Source organism: Crocodylus siamensis, chromosome 4, assembly GCF_052110815.1.
Source record: "Crocodylus siamensis isolate JL-2025a chromosome 4, ASM5211081v1, whole genome shotgun sequence".
Classification (NCBI taxonomy): domain Eukaryota; kingdom Metazoa; phylum Chordata; order Crocodylia; family Crocodylidae; genus Crocodylus; species Crocodylus siamensis.
Window position 1 is genome coordinate 98,064,433 of NC_143398.1, and position 15,379 is coordinate 98,079,811.

Sequence of the window (15,379 nt, forward strand, 5' to 3'; positions counted from 1 at the left end):
CACTAGAGCTCTCTTCAGTGCCTGCATATTCTTGGTGTAACATCTACCTTAGTTACCCCTTGGTGAATCCCAACTGATCTCCCTCTGCTTCATGTAATGATAGTATCTAAAGGACTGTTTCCCCTTTTCCATTGAGCTGAACATAGCAGTGTTACAACAGAGTCTTCCTACATCATGGCTGGAATCACAGCTGAAATGTAAAATCAGGGTTACAGTATGCTGACAAAGTTGAGACTCCTTCACAGCAGCCTGTCGTATCTCCATTCCTTGGATTTCTCTGTTAGGATGGCAAATAAAGCACTGCAGCCGTTCAGTCTTTTAATGCCATCACTTGAGTCATGAACTTTTCTTTCTTTACTGTAGGTGACTGAATTTTTCCTAGTTACTCTACTCTTTCCCATTCCTGAGGGTTTGGCAGTGCCCATAATGATGGTTTCCCAAAGTGCTGTGGCCCTCTTGTGGCATGGCAATGAGGGATTTTTATTCTCTTTGGGGGTATCTTTTGTGTGGTGGAGTATCTTTTTAATAGCCATCCAGTTGGCATCAAATGCTCTGAAGCAGTGTTAAAAGCTGCTAAAAAGCCTATTGTCCTAGCACAGAGATCTCTGTGGGATGCCCTGAGCAGAGGGAGGAGGATAATTAACGCCTTGTTTGAAGGTAGTGATGCTCATGATTGGGAGAGAGTGAGTGCTACAGGCCTATGTTTTCAAATTCCAGTTCCCACAGCTCCTGTCTGTCTTCTGACTAGCAGGCAAGGTGCATAAAGTCCATCAGTTGAGTGTCTGTTTTGCTTCCATTTAGTACCACCAAAATGAAGGGAAAGGGCCATTTTTATGCTCTCTTATTGGCATGCAATAGAAATGAATGGCACACCAGCTGCAGATGCTTCCTCAGCCTGATGAAGGGTATTTATACCCGAAAGCTTGCAAAGAAGTTTTCCAGTTATTTGGGTTGGTGTAATAAAAGATATCAGATTTACCCAAAGAACCTTGTCTACCTATGTTCTTAGACCAACATGGCTACAACCTGTACCCCTAAATTGACATGAGATTTCTTGCAGACAGAACCACAAGGAGGATCTGGCTTTTCTCAGCAGTTAATGGTCCAGGAGAGGTGAAATGTGCCAGTCAAACAAACTGACTTTTGGAGGTTGGTTAGGACAAATGCCAGAGGCAATGAAATATATGGAGCAGCCAGGAAATGTTGGATGGAGTTAGGTTCTTTAGTTTGGAACTGAGGAAGAAATAGAGGTCAGTCAAGCATAACAGGTATGCCTTGGTACAGTTAAGGCATCTTCTGTGATGTGAGGGATCTGTAGGTCATAAATCCCTAATCTGGCCCCATCATCCTACCCAGTAATGGGAAAGCTGTTGAGAAAGCTTATAAAAAAAATGAGGAGTTGAATCTTTATGGGGATAGAGTGTGTTCTTTTTTATGTAGAGCATAACAGAGCGCTGTCTAGTAGTGAAGTGACTGGAATGCCAGTCTGAGCTGAATCAGATGCTTGCTTTTAGGCTGGGGGTCCTGGTCTACCTTTTGTTAACATATTAAATACGTTTTTTTTCCTTTCCCCTTCTCCAGGGTAACCAGGAGCCAACAGCCACTCCTGATGCAATGGTGCAGCCGTTCACCACAATCCCATTCCCACCACCCCCACAGAATGGGATCCCCACAGAGTATGGGGTGCCACACACTCAGGACTATGCAGGCCAGACCAGCGAGCACAATCTGACACTCTACGGAAGTACGCAGGCACATGGAGAGCAGAGCACGAACACGGCCAGCACGCAAAATGGATCTCTTACGGTATGCCATACCAAGTGGGAGAATGATGAGGTGTCATTTGTGTAGAGGTTTACACAAAAATATCCTAGATTAGGTTGTCTGCTAGCTCTCTGACACATCCCTAATGCCTCATAAGAGTGTAGTATATCAGAGCGGGGTTTCTTGAGCCCAGCAAAGAGAATTGTGAAAGCCAGCAGCTCTGGATTCCCCATGCAGTACTTTGTCCCCTGTGTCACATCAAGGAGCAGAACTGATTTGGTAGTGGTGGTAGTTCTGAAAGTTGTTGTTTATGTGGGGCCTGGAATAAGACTTGGGGATGTCCAGACCCACCTTCACAAGACTGTTGACTACTCTTGAGTTACTTGGCAATTGGGTAAATAAATAAAAAGCACCTTTACTGAATGCAGGTCCTAAAAGGCTGAAAGTAGGAACCAAGACAGAATGAATAGAGAAGATATATGTGTAATCCTAGTATCCCCTCAATTTCAAGGAGGTGGTGGAGTGGGGAAATACTTTTGTGCCCATTAGAAAATGGCATGGTGCAGTGGGGGGATAGGCAGGAGGAGACTTCAGCTGCTATGCAGCCGCTTACTTAAAAAAAGACTTTCACCTTCTTCCTTTTTCACATTTGTCTTCCTGTAGCCCGGAACTGGGCAACATGCTGGCAGATTATCCCAGGGAAAGCTTTATCTACCCCTTAAGCCACTTGTTAAGACTTAACTTCCTAATAAAGAGTCTTATGGTGAGAGCCTTTGGTACACAGGGGTGGATTTAATCTGCTAATGCTTTCAATTTTCCTTGTAGTTTGGTGCTTGGCTCATAGACATTTTTTCCCCTTCCCTATAATCACTGAGTGAATTTAGTGCCAGCTCAAGTAAGGATTGATTCATAGTATGTGGTACCGCTTTCTTTTACACTGGGAAGTTGGCAACTTTGCTCATGACCTTGGGAGATGTTTGGTGTACTGGTGTTCTTCACATGAACTTTAGTATCTTGTGACTGTTTAGAAGTAAACGGTGTAGCCCAGGAAAGTGCACAGAGTGCTTATGGAGCAGTTCAGCATCTTCCTATTCCACAGGGCCAATGCAAATTAAGTCAGAGACCAGGCTGTAAGGGAAACCTAAGGGTGACACAAGGCAGTACAGAGCAATGTAATAATCCTTATGACACTGAGTTGTCCTTTCTCCCGTCAGCTCAGCAAGCGCAACACAAGAGCATGGCAATACAGAACAATACCGAGCGCAAAATACCAGTTCAGTGATGGAGGTGGATGTTTGAAATAAAGCGTACATCCCCTGCATGGCAGCACAGCATGCTCTGTAGCATGTCAGCTTTTTCCACGTGTTTATGTTCCCATCTTGGTCCAGACATTAAGGCTGTTTCTTTTTAATGGAAATGATGCGAGCCTTGACCTTGGACACAAGCTGCTGCCAAGCCTCCTGCTCCTCTTCCATATTAGGAGCCAGCTCCATCACGCTGCAAGAAAGAGCTCTGCCTTTCATCAGCTAGTGCAAGCTCCAAAGGAGCCGAAAGAGCGAGAATAGGGGCTTGAGTATGTGCGTGCTAGCGGGGTGATGTGTTGGTGCTTGGTAGCCAATGAGGAGAGAATAGAAGCCCATCTGTGTGGGAGGGAGTGTTGCTGGGAGACTGTGGAGAAGCAGAAGTGTTGCCAGGAGGCTATGGAGGGAGCGTGACTGGGAGAGATTAGATGATAAATAGGTTGGATAGCATGTAACTCTTGTACTGCCTGTTGGGAACAGGTGGACATGTCTGCTCTAGCCACTTAACATAGTTAAAGATGTGCAGGGAGACACTGCAAAGTTGAGTGCATGCAATTGTGGCTAGCTAGGAAAGGGTGAAGGTACATATAAGCACACTTGTGATGATTTTTTTGGCCTGGATTATTTATCCTGAGAGTATCCCGGGGTGATGAACACAGAAATCCAGTGAGGAAGATAGCTGAGGGATTTTCTAGCTTTAGGCCTTGGATCTTTCTGCGTTCATGTTCCTTTTTCCTCTCATTGTGGGAGGCTGTTCTGCTTCCTCTGGTATTTGCTCTAAACTTTAAAAAAAATCTTTTCTCAGCATACTAAGCAGTGAGGTGGGGACCGAGAGAAACTCACTGTTACAAGCAGGAGGCTTGACAGTTCTTATAGACCAAGGCTTTTGTTAGAGTACAACACATTATGTAGATTACCCCATTTTGAGTACTGGCACAGCTTGAATCATATGCCTGTCCATCACATGTCGGTCAACTTATATGTGTTTAACATACCAGTTAGTTGCATCTGTCCAGTATGTACTGGTACTCTTCTGTTTTCACCCTATCTTCTGGCCCACTGTATTCATCTAGCAAATATGGTGTAAGGTTGTTTTAGAGCTCCTGATGCTTCCTTCTTACTACTGTGATCAACAAGAACAGCTGCCTTCTTGTGTGCGAGAGTGAGATCCCAGAACACACAGGTCGGCAGATTCCCCTGCTGTTGAGATCTGAAGTCTGTGCTGTTGAGGGGCACTTCAGGAATTCCTTTCACCAGACAGAAAGAGGCATCTCCCTGCTTTTAAGATCAGAGCTTGCGCTGATGTCCAGTTGGCATCAGACAGTGATATAGCAGAAGGCTAGGAGGGACAGAAATTGCAATTTCTGTTCTCCTGCCTGGCAGAAGCTGGAATCATTGGAGCAATGATACATTATGAATATATAAGGGGTCACTTTAGATTGATTTGGGGCAGTCTATCAGACTGGCAATAGCCTTGTGAAGTAATGTAATGGGAAGCACCTTTAGTACACTGGCACACGTTTCTTTCCTTACAAGCGAAGCCAGATGGTGTGGTTTGAAGAGGATAATAGTGGCAAAATCAGTTAATTAACCCTGGTCTGGACGTCTGAATTCAAATGCTGTATCAGCACTGATCTCAAGTAACATAACTTTGTGAGCTGAAGTCCACACCGTATTGGACATTTGTCTACATTGCCAAACCTCTGGCATGATTGGTGTGGTCAGCCAAGGAGCAATGTAGGGCTAAAATAATGTGGGTTCTGTAGGTTAGGAGCCAGCTAGGGTTCTGGATGGGGGAAAGTTGCACAATAATTGCTCATATTATGCCATATTTATATTGGTCCCTCACTTTTTTTAGGCTTAAACCTTGCCTGCTTGGCTTTACTTCCCAGCATTTGAGGTTACCAGTCCATTCCAAAGCAACTGACCTTTACTCCCATGCCGTGCAAAAGGGGAACGGATATGGGCAGGGGACACCAGTCTAAACATGACTTAACTGAACAGCCAACAGCAGCCAGTCCACTTAATGTACTGGTGCACTCTATCTCAGTTCTTGCCAGAGCTGTGTCTCCTACTACCATATTTTTTTTGCATATAACCCACACCTTTTTGCCCCCAAAACCAGTTGGTGGAAATCAGGGTGCACGTTATATTTCAGAAATGGGACTCCTCATGGGTCTGGAAACTTGGCAGCAGGAGAATGGTGGCAGTGTTAATTACCACAGCTCTAGGAACCGTGGCACTGACAAATTTCTGGACCCATGGGGGACCAGATGACACAACCCCATGTGCTGGATTGGGCGAGTGCATGTTAATCCACATTTGGACCCTGGTGCTCATGGTTGAACCCAGCAAACCAGATCTGTGGCCAAGTGCTGCATTGGGTCCAGGGCTACCCACTGGGTTGGACCCAGCACGTAGCCCCAGACCCAAAGCACTGGATAGGGCCAGTCTGTGGGGTCAGTCCTTGGCTGGATCTGACCCATCCCTGCACCAGAAGGGGAAGGTTTGCAGGGCTGGTTCTTGAAGCCAAGCCACAACTGCTGCTTCCTGCCCACCCCACAGGTCCTGTGCTCCTGCAGCTGAAGAGTAGGCAGCAAATGCAACAGCCTGCAGCCCTGAACTTTGGGCCAAAGTATCTTTGCCTTGGATTGCCATACAACTGCAGGCTGGGTCTTTTCTACTTTGTGTGGGGGTGAGAGGGGAAGGGACGGGGAAGGAGATGAGAGTCGACTGACTTCACGAGAGGCTGCCCCTTCCAGCTGAGTTGTTGTGCAAAGCCAGATGCTGTCAGGACAGTTTTAGATGAAGCTGCCTTGCCTATTTCCCCTAGCTGCTTGTAGTTAGTTTCTTACCTAAGGTAAGACCTTTGTGGATTCATGCTGCCTCTCAAAAAGAGGGTTCATATTATATTCAGAAGCATGTTACAGTATTTGTGAGAAAATGTGGTGTTTTGTCAGCTTACATTGGTGCATATATACGTAATTGAGAGCCCTCAGTCTGAGACACCGTTCAAAAACAGAGAGGTTATTCAGAGGAAAGATTAACCTTCTAGTGAACTTAAGCAGTTTGTCTGATAGTAGGAACATTTTGTTTTCTACTGTAAAATGAATAAAATTAATGGGAGAGATGAGTTTAAGTAGAGGGAAGCATATGTGTATAGAACTACAGATTATAACTAGAGGTATAGATTTACAGACATAAATAGATGTCATTTACTTTACATGAGAGTTCTTGATGCAGAGTTATAAATGGCAGGTGTTGACAACTTGGTTTTACATTATGTCATGAACCGATACAGTACAATATCTATTTACAAACACCAGTGTCTCGCATAACTCTCTGACATCCTGTCACCAAAATACATTTAGTTAATGCAGCACATTCACCAAAGGAATACAGATTTACTGCTTTGTTGGAGAGTGAGGTATCGCATTCAGCCAAAATCACTTGTCCCATTCGGCAGAGGGACAAGAATAGAGCTCTTCAAACTTCTGGGAGTGTTAGCTGCTTCTAAACATGTTTTTGATTAAGAGGTGAAACCAAGGTTTTCCTAGGACAAGCGTTCCCAACCTATTGTATAGCATGGACAGCATTTTAACAGAATTTCATGGTTGTCTTTTCTGTTTACGAGGAAACATAGACCTCTCCCCTTGGTAATCTGATAACATCCCTTTGGTAATTAGAGCAATTGCTTATCTACAAAATCTAACATTAAGAAAATATTTAACGTGTATATTAGGTGCCTTTTAATGATGTTTAATAGGTGGATGTAAGGAAGAGCCATCATCGCCTTGGCTGCTAGCTCCTTATGGACTGCTGGTGGTTTACAGACCTCAGTTTGGAAACTGCTGTCTTAAGGCAAATACCTGAAATTTGGAGGTTGACAGGAGGGACGTGATCTGACTGTGAAGCAGTTTAGTTCAGGTTTCAACACTTGCAAACCGCTGTTTAGTATCTAATGGGGGCAGCCATCCTCCCTTCTCTGCTTGTCAGAGCATCTGTATTTCATAAGAGAGGGAATTGGAACCTTTCATGGAGGTCCTGGCACAGTAACCATCAAAAGAATCTCGTCAGGATGTATCATATCAGCATTGCAAAGAAGAAAAAGTGTGTGAATGCTAGTTAATTTTTTTCATTCAGGAAAAAAAGAGTAGACACATCTTTAAATGCAGCTGAGTGCCTGAGGAATTGCATTTATATATCCCTATTGGCAACACTGATAATTGAGCTTCCTGTTTTGGGGCAAAATAAATGCAACTAGAAAAGATTTAATTTTAAAAACAAAACTTGTTACTGTTGAAGGATGTTGATTGTTCCTGCATTTCTCTGTCTGCAGAACACATAGTATAGGAAGCACAAGGTTTCATACGCGATGCCCCTACACATTGCACTTCAACCTTACCTTGGAAAAGGAGCCTGTGGGAGTGAGAGAGGTTTAGTATCCATGCATCAGTCCTTGACCCATTCTTCTATTAAATTAAATTAAATTGCTTACTGGGGTACCACTTAATGCCTGTTACAATGATAACTTTTGTATTTTGACACCTGCCCAATCAAAGCTAAAAGGAGACTGTTCCCTTTCTTCCTTTGTTCCCCCAACCCCTTCATTCCTATTAGGTAGGTCATAATCGGCCGGTTTTCCACATCATTCCTTAAGCTCTTGATCCTACCAGTTCCTGGATGTTGACCCAAAACAGAACTAGTGGAGTCAGTTGTATAGATCAGTCCCTACAAGCCACCCAAGTCTCCTCTGGATACAGGCAGGAATAGTTAACATTTTTCTGTCTGTCTGTTAAAGACAATCTACCCAAATTATACCCTTTTAATTGGGCTCCTCAAGATTTTTGACATTCTGTTTCCAAATGTTTTAATTTTCTATAACTTGCATCTGAAGCAGTTCCAGTTCTGAAAAGCAAGCGGGGAACAGAAACATAATGTACTTTGTTTTCATAGGCTTTATGCTAGCCAACATCTTGCTCCTGGGCATAACAGGCATAGACAGGGCTGATGCTGCTGTGAGCTCAGCCAACATGGATCCCCTGCCTCTCCAATATCCTAGGGGAAGACTTTTCTTGGGTGTGTGATCTGTGGACCTCCCTGCTCACTGATTACCTCAAAACACAGCAGGGCAGGTTGTGGCCAAGAGCCCGGTGTCTGGTGTGTGGAAGAATGACATCACCATCTACATCGGTGTGTATTATACTCAGTTGGGGATGCAGGACAGATCTGATGATATTGTTTTAATAGAGTGTTTATGTCATAGTGCAAGTAGTCTTATTGCATCGTTGCAGGACCCTGAGACCTGAGGAATTGATGCTGAACTGAAACTAGGCAATAGTAAAGTACATACAAGCAGAGGCAGAAGTCAGTTCCTTACTTTGGGGTGTTAATGTCAGGCCAAAAGGGAAGAAGGGTGGTAGGACTTGGGGATGGAAAGGAGAGGCTGATTGGTTGAAATATGTGCTTTTATCTGTCATTCAGTTAGGTTAACTTTGGGTTGCCAGTCTCGATTATATGCAGCCTGTAAACAGGCTATAGGCCCTTTCCTTTTCATCTCCTGCCTGATGAATCAAGTCAAGAAATGTCCACAAAAGGAAAAATGAGACCCGAGGAAGCCATTTCTTCTTCAGCTGCAGCTGAGTATCTGGCAATAGACAGATGTACTAAGCCAGTCTTAGGCTGGTTAAAAGTTTAAACTATACCTTAGGGTTGCTGTAGCTAAAAGTTGTGGGGGGAAAAGACCTTTTACACTGTTGAACTCATCCCCTTATAAGTGCTGGTTTGTTTCCAGAGAAACAATCTATGTGAGATTAAGCTAGTACTGAAATAGCTGGAAACAATGAGCTTTGGGGCTTTTTCTACAGTCTCGTAGATAAGGATTAACTGAGGTCTTTTGCATTTCCCCTTTTGTCTCTCCTCTTAGAAGGCTTGTCTTGCTGTACATATCTAGTGTGCGGTAAAACATCGCTTCTTGCATGAAAGCAGCATCTTGCCATACGCAGGTGCAATTGTGAGTTTTTGTATAGGCCACTGTATGATATATCACATCTTTAGGGAGACTCGAGTTCTGGCCTCTTTAGACTGTTTATTATATTCATCTTCTATCCACCTGGTCATAGCCTTTCGGTTTCCGTTCTTAAGGAAGCAACAAACGTCTTCCTATGATGCTAAAAGCAGCTCCGAGTCCTTAAACGTGTACTGACATGCTTTGCTTTACGTAATCTGCACCTTTCATGATTGGGGGTGAAAAGGATGGATAGAGTGCACATGTCTGGCAGAGCATGTGTCCACTTGTAGGATTTACCATCTGTGATGAGAAGTTCAAGGCTCGGAAATTTGAATTAGTGTGACTTCAGAGTGAGACACTGAAGAGAGATCCCTTTCAAAGCCTGTGCAGTACCGGGGGGTTAATGATTTCTGGGGGTTGTTTTGGAATGCTGATTCCTAGGCACCTTATGCAGCGGTGATGGATGAGCTGCCACGTGTTCTGTCCTTCTTGGGCAGATTTGCCCTGGAGAACAGAAGACTCCGATAGGATCATAAAAACAAAACTGCCAAATAGCATGGTGTGATCTGATCACAAGCCAGCTGCATTAATTCTTCCTCCTGGTGTGTACCATATGCATGTTTGAAGATGTATTTTTTTCATGGGAGTGTGAGGAAAAGGCAGCTTTTGGATTTGATCAGGTGAATGATTGTCAGGATGTTCTTGTGCATTTGATATTGAGGAAATGGATGAATCTTGACCAGATGGATATGGCTTACTCTGTTAGGTCTGCTGGGCTCATATTGCTCTTTTTCATCTTCAGTGCAACTCTTGAGTAGAGGTGTTTACTTTGCCGTATCATTCCACTCATTCCTTTCCTACCACTCTATACCAAATGGTTCAGATACATTTATATTGCTTACATTGCCTGAGTGAAGAGAAATGGAAAGCTGCCATTGTTTTGCACAGCATGGCAAGACCTTGGTGTTTCCTCTTAGCATGCTCATTAATCCTGTACAACTCATACGAGGTCCAAGTCATATCTGTAAAGGAAACTTTCAGCTGAAAAATCCTCAGTACTAATGGTGCCCATTTTTATATAGCACTAGAGATGCTTTTTAGATTTTCAGGAGTTTCCCATGCTTCTGCTGCATATTGTGCAGGCTAGTCCCAGCAAATCCAGTCAGTGGTGGGGGACTCCCTGTTTTTGCTTAGGAGCATCTCTTTATTCATTTGCCAAACCAAATGTATATCCAGAAACAGTAAAATGCTTGTCTTGAACTACTGGTGTCTGGATGTATCCTTGCAATTCTCTAGCACTGGCTGACTCTTGCATTTGCTTGCACTTTGAGTTGCCACAGAATCTCGCATTGCTTTTTCTGTAAATGAAGGGGAGAAGAGTCAATCTACCACATGAGAAAATGAAATGGGGCTTTAAAAAGTTACTAAACAGAGCATTAATCCAGTTCATTTTAGGCAGGTGAAAAAGGTGGAGTGAACGGACACTCTGGCAAATATCCTAGCTTGCCAAGCCCAGTCTTTTTGAAAGAAATACAGCAATAAAACTGAACATATGATTATCTATTTCCCTATGCTGTTGCTGGCATCCAGTGTTGGTGAGCACATGTTTCAAGCCTTAGGGGACTGGGGAAGCATTTCCCCCAGGCTGAGAATAATAGTCCTGATAAGGCTTTTGGAAATTTTCTGGAAGAGAGTAAATAAGTCTGGATACTTCAGTTGCAGAGTTAAAGCTTTGTGCCAACACATCTTCATTTGTGCCTCAACATAGTTTATGATGCGAAACAGGGGAGGGGGGCATGCACACACATACTTCAGCTGTGCCCAAAAATGACAGCATTTGTTTCTTTTTTCAAAACAGACTTTAAATGTAACTAAAATAAATTAGCCATAAAAGACCCATAGACCTTTTGCCTGTAGGTTGTCCTTTTTTGTATGGGTGCTGTTTACATGTGGCAGTAATCTGGAAAGAGCAGGGGCAGAGCTGATGCTTTTTAGCCTGGGGATGCACTGCTGGGATTGGCTGGCTGAGAAGTTACACTTTAGTTGTAGGATTTTGAGTATTGTCTGAATACCTGTCCCCAAAGGCTCAGAGCTGCAATTTACTACTTGACAGCTTCAGGACATAAGGCTCACCTCTTCATCATAGCCTTTTCCCAGGAGTGGCCAAAGAGAGAAGGAAAAAAAAGGGAAAAGGAGAGATGATTTAAAAAAAGAAAGTAGAGGAGGAGTAACCTTCTATTCTAGAAATGGTGACGGAGAGGAAGAAGATTATGATCCTCTTACCCATGGGTAGGAGGGGGAGAACAAAAGAGGCATTGTTAAACTTCGTTAGCTTTATCAAACCTGTGAAATTCTCAGATACCATGGTCATAAGTGCAGTATAAATACCTAGGAAGAGATAGGCAAAATCATGAAAGGAATTTGAGAAATTTCTTCTTACTTACTTTGTCTTTCTGATTTCAGCAGACAGAGGGAGGGGCACAGACAGATGGACAGCAGTCACAGACACAGAGCAGTGAGAATACCGAGAGCAAGTCCACTCCAAAACGACTTCATGTGTCTAACATTCCCTTCCGCTTCCGAGATCCTGACCTTCGACAAATGTTTGGGGTAAGTTACTGAAGCCTTTAAAGAATATGAGACTCGCAAAGATGGAGCATACAATGATAATATGTCCATGGTAGGAAATAGGTGTGGTAAAATACCAATTGCCTTGCTCAAGGTAGGGTGGTTTACCCTAGCTTGATTACGCGTGTGAACACTACAAATGACCTGTTCATGTTAGGATGGTCTCATGTGTTAGCTACCAAATGGTTAAAAGCAAAGAACCTTCTTAGTGTCGATGAGACTTAAAAGTTTAGATGGACTTTGCTCTTCAGACTGTCTAGCTGGCAGCCAGTACAAAGTAGCATTGGTGACACATAGGGGGTGCATGCAAGTACACGTGCACCCCCCTGAGCTTGGCAGTGCACCCTCTGCAAAAAGGCGCTGGCGACACTGCTGGTGGTGCCTGTGGGTGGTTGTTGACATCTGGTCAGTGCTCATCACCCCCCCCCCCCCCCGCCAACAGTGTTGTGGCTGCCTGCGGGAGCTCGCCACTGCCATGTTCCACTGCCCGCGGGAGCTTGCTGTGCCCCCTGCCCCCCAGTCTCCTGGGGCTCACAGCATTCATGTCAAGTAGAGTGCCCCAGGGGTCTGCCCTGCGGCTGGTTCTGTTCCATATCTTCATCAAGAACCTGGCAGATGGGATGGAGTACAACCTCAGGAAGTTTGCAGATGACACCAAGCTGCAGGGAGTAGTAGATGCACTGAAGGGTAGGGTGAGAATTCAGAGAGGCCTAGACAAATTGGAGAATTGGACCAGAAGAAATCTCGTGGGGTTCAATAAGAAAAAGTGCAAAGTCCTGCTGTCGGATAGAACAGTTCCAGCAACTGGGACCAACTGACTAGGACTGACTGGCTAACCAGCAGCTGTGCAGAAAAGGACCTGGAGGTTACAGTGAACAATAAGCTGAATATGAGCCAACAGTGTGCCCTTGTTGTGAAGAAGGCTAAGAGCATACTGGGCTCCAGTAGTAGGAGCATTGCCAGCAGATCAAGGAAAGTGTTTATTCCCCTTTATTTGGCACTGGTGGAGGGCAACCAAAATGGTTTGGGGACTGGGCACATGATTTATGAGGAGAGGCTGAGGGAACTGGGCTTATTTAGTCTAGAGGAGAGAAGATTGTAAGGGGATTTAATAGAAGCCTTCAAATATTTGAAGGGGTTCAAAAGAGGATGGAGCTAGGCTGTTCTCAGTGGTGGCAGATGACAGAACAAGGAGCAATGGTCTCAAGTTGCAGAAAGGAATGCTGGATATTAAGGAAAACTTTCTCATGAGGAGGGTAGTAAAACACTGGAACAGGTTACCCAGAGAGGTTGCGGAACCTCTGTCCTTGGAGGTTTTTAAGACCTGGCTAGACAAAGCCAGGCTGGGATGATGTAGTTGGGGCTGTCCTGCTTTGAGCAGGGGGTTAGACTTAGAGGTGCACTGATACATGGTTTGATATTGGATTGGCACTGCTTTAAAGAAAATTGACTATATCAGAAATTGGCATTTTTTGCCTGATGCAACTGATAATGTGGCTGATAAATGCCCCATGCATGTGCACAGCCACAGCATGCACGGGGCCAGGAGCACAGCCCAGCAGTTTAGAGAGCTGCATCCAGCTGGTAGGTCTGTTGTGGTGGAAGAGGAGGGGGAAGGGAAGGGGCGTGAGGGGGAGCAGATCAAGGCCCCTGCGGTGACAGAGTGAGTGGGGCCCAGCCTGGCTGGGCAAGGCGCATGACAGAGCCATGGTTCATCTGGGGGGTGGCTCCTGCTGCTGTGCGCATCCCAGGAGGGAATGGGGGGTAGGGGGGGTGAATACCCCCCAGATCTGCTTGGGGTGGGGTGGCTGCTGCTGTGGGCTGGGGCTGGTGCCAGGCTCTTCCCAGTGGAGGCTAGGCTGGGCTGGGCTGTGCTTGAGGTGGGTGATGGCAGCGGCATTGGGAGGGGAATTGTGGGGGCTACAGTGAATTTTGGGGTGGCTACTGCCCCCTGTCCCCCCATTATCCTCCTCCCAGTGCTGCCGCTGCCCGCTCAACGCACAGCACGGCCCAGCCACAAAGGGCCTGGTACCAGTCCCAGCCCACAGTGGCAGCAACCTCTTCCAGTGCAGATTTGGGGGGCAGGCATCCTCCCCATGCCCCCCCATGGGTGTGTGCAACAGCGGGAGCTGTGCCCCAGTGTATAAGCTGCAGCTCTGTCCCATGCCTTGTCTGGCCCCATCTGGGCAGCGCCTGCCCCAGCCCTTGCCCTTCTCCCTCCCTCACCATAGGGGCCTCTTTCTGCCCTTCCCTTCCACCTCCCTTTCCATGACAACAGACTTACCAGCCAGACACTGCTCTTCAAGCTGCTGGGCTGCATATCGGAAATTGGATCAGTATTGGCTGATATGCCTCCTTAAAAATCGGTTATTGGTATTGGCCGAAAAAATCTGTATTGGTGCACATCTATACAGCAGACCTGCAGACATACAAGACCTTGTAGTATTTATGCTTCAGATAAATTCTGCAGAATCTATGGGAAACTTTGGCTTTTTGAGTATACAGCTTTTGCCGTCATAAGCTTTAAAGAATCTGCAAATAGTCATCTGTTATGAAAATCTCTGTGTTTTATTTTAACAAAACCTTGGGAGTTTCATCTGAAAACAAGCTTTGGTGCTACACAAAGCTTGTGCAGCTGGTATCAAGTGGAGTGTTATCTCGTTAGGAGATGCCAGAGTAAAGTTGCACATTCACCTCACTTGCACTTTCTTTGGGGTATATTTTAGTCTTTAACTGCTGAATTGCCCACTGCTGATTCTGGAGAACGGTTTCAGTCATTGTACAGCTTGGACAGCATGTGGTGGATGAGATAAACATCCGATGAAACCATAGCTTGTTCTGGCTCATACTTCATTAGCAATTGCAGCATTGTAAGTTTTTGTTAAAATTTCTATCCTTTGAGTAAGCTGGTGTAAATAAGGGGGAAGCGGGGTACTGCTTTCGGTCGTCTCCAACTCTGCTGACTGGTAGGAGCCTGAAGTGCTCAGTGCCATAAGGGAGCCCAGGTTAAAGCTTTGTTTTTTCATACCCTGGAGTGCAAGTGGATGGTGTTAGAGCCTGGGGTTCATGCTCTGAGTATTGAATCTTATAGATAGGTTGCTGCACACTATACGGCTGGGCATCTGGCCTGGGCCTACTTCTAGGGTAACACACTTTGCTCCTAGTTAGGTCAAGGAGTTCAAGAACTGCTGCTCCCCAAGTTGCCTCTTCTGCTCATTTCCTAATATCTTGCTCTTTATTGTTGTGTTGTAGTACTCACTTTTGTTTGTATTTTGATAATAGGGAAACTGAAATATCTTGAATAAACTAACTGCTGATTCATGAGGTTACTCCTAGGAAGCACATTTTAATTGCTGGCACTTGCTGTGAGGGTTTCCTATCCTTTGTTATAAGGCACAAGTTTTGCCCCATGTTGCTACACAGAGGTCAAACAGAAGTTCTACATACTAGTTTTCAGTCTCTAGTGATTTATTAAGTCAGTGACTTGACTTAGAGTAATAGCATCATTATCTAGATCAGTGTGGGTCAGCCTTTTTGGCACGGGTAGCACAAGTTAGCCCCCACCATGGGCACAAAATAGCCCCCACCATTAACCTCTGAGTCTAATCCCCTACTCAGTCTGCCCCTCTGCTTTCTGCTCCCTGTCCTGATCTGATGCTGTTTTTTGTGCTCCCAG

General features: G+C 45.1%; 1 protein-coding gene across 16 annotated transcripts in view; it reads left to right on the plus strand.

Annotated features, from left to right (window-relative positions):
• RBFOX2 (RNA binding fox-1 homolog 2) overlaps positions 1-15,379 on the plus strand; it is a 258,241-nt gene that overhangs the window by 184,367 nt on the left and 58,495 nt on the right. For 11 of the 16 annotated variants that reach the window (XR_016441838.1, XM_090043118.1, XM_090043127.1 and 8 more), the window contains 2 exons: positions 1,582-1,806; positions 11,539-11,685. Coding sequence is in view for 15 of the 16 variants with exons in the window: in XM_090043118.1 (XP_089899244.1) it covers positions 1,582-1,806; positions 11,539-11,685 (372 nt within the window). In the remaining variant the exon portion in view is untranslated. The remainder of the gene's footprint in view (positions 1-1,581; positions 1,807-11,538; positions 11,686-15,379) is intronic. The other 5 variants (XM_090043121.1, XM_090043115.1, XM_090043122.1 and 2 more) reach the window with 1 other exon arrangement.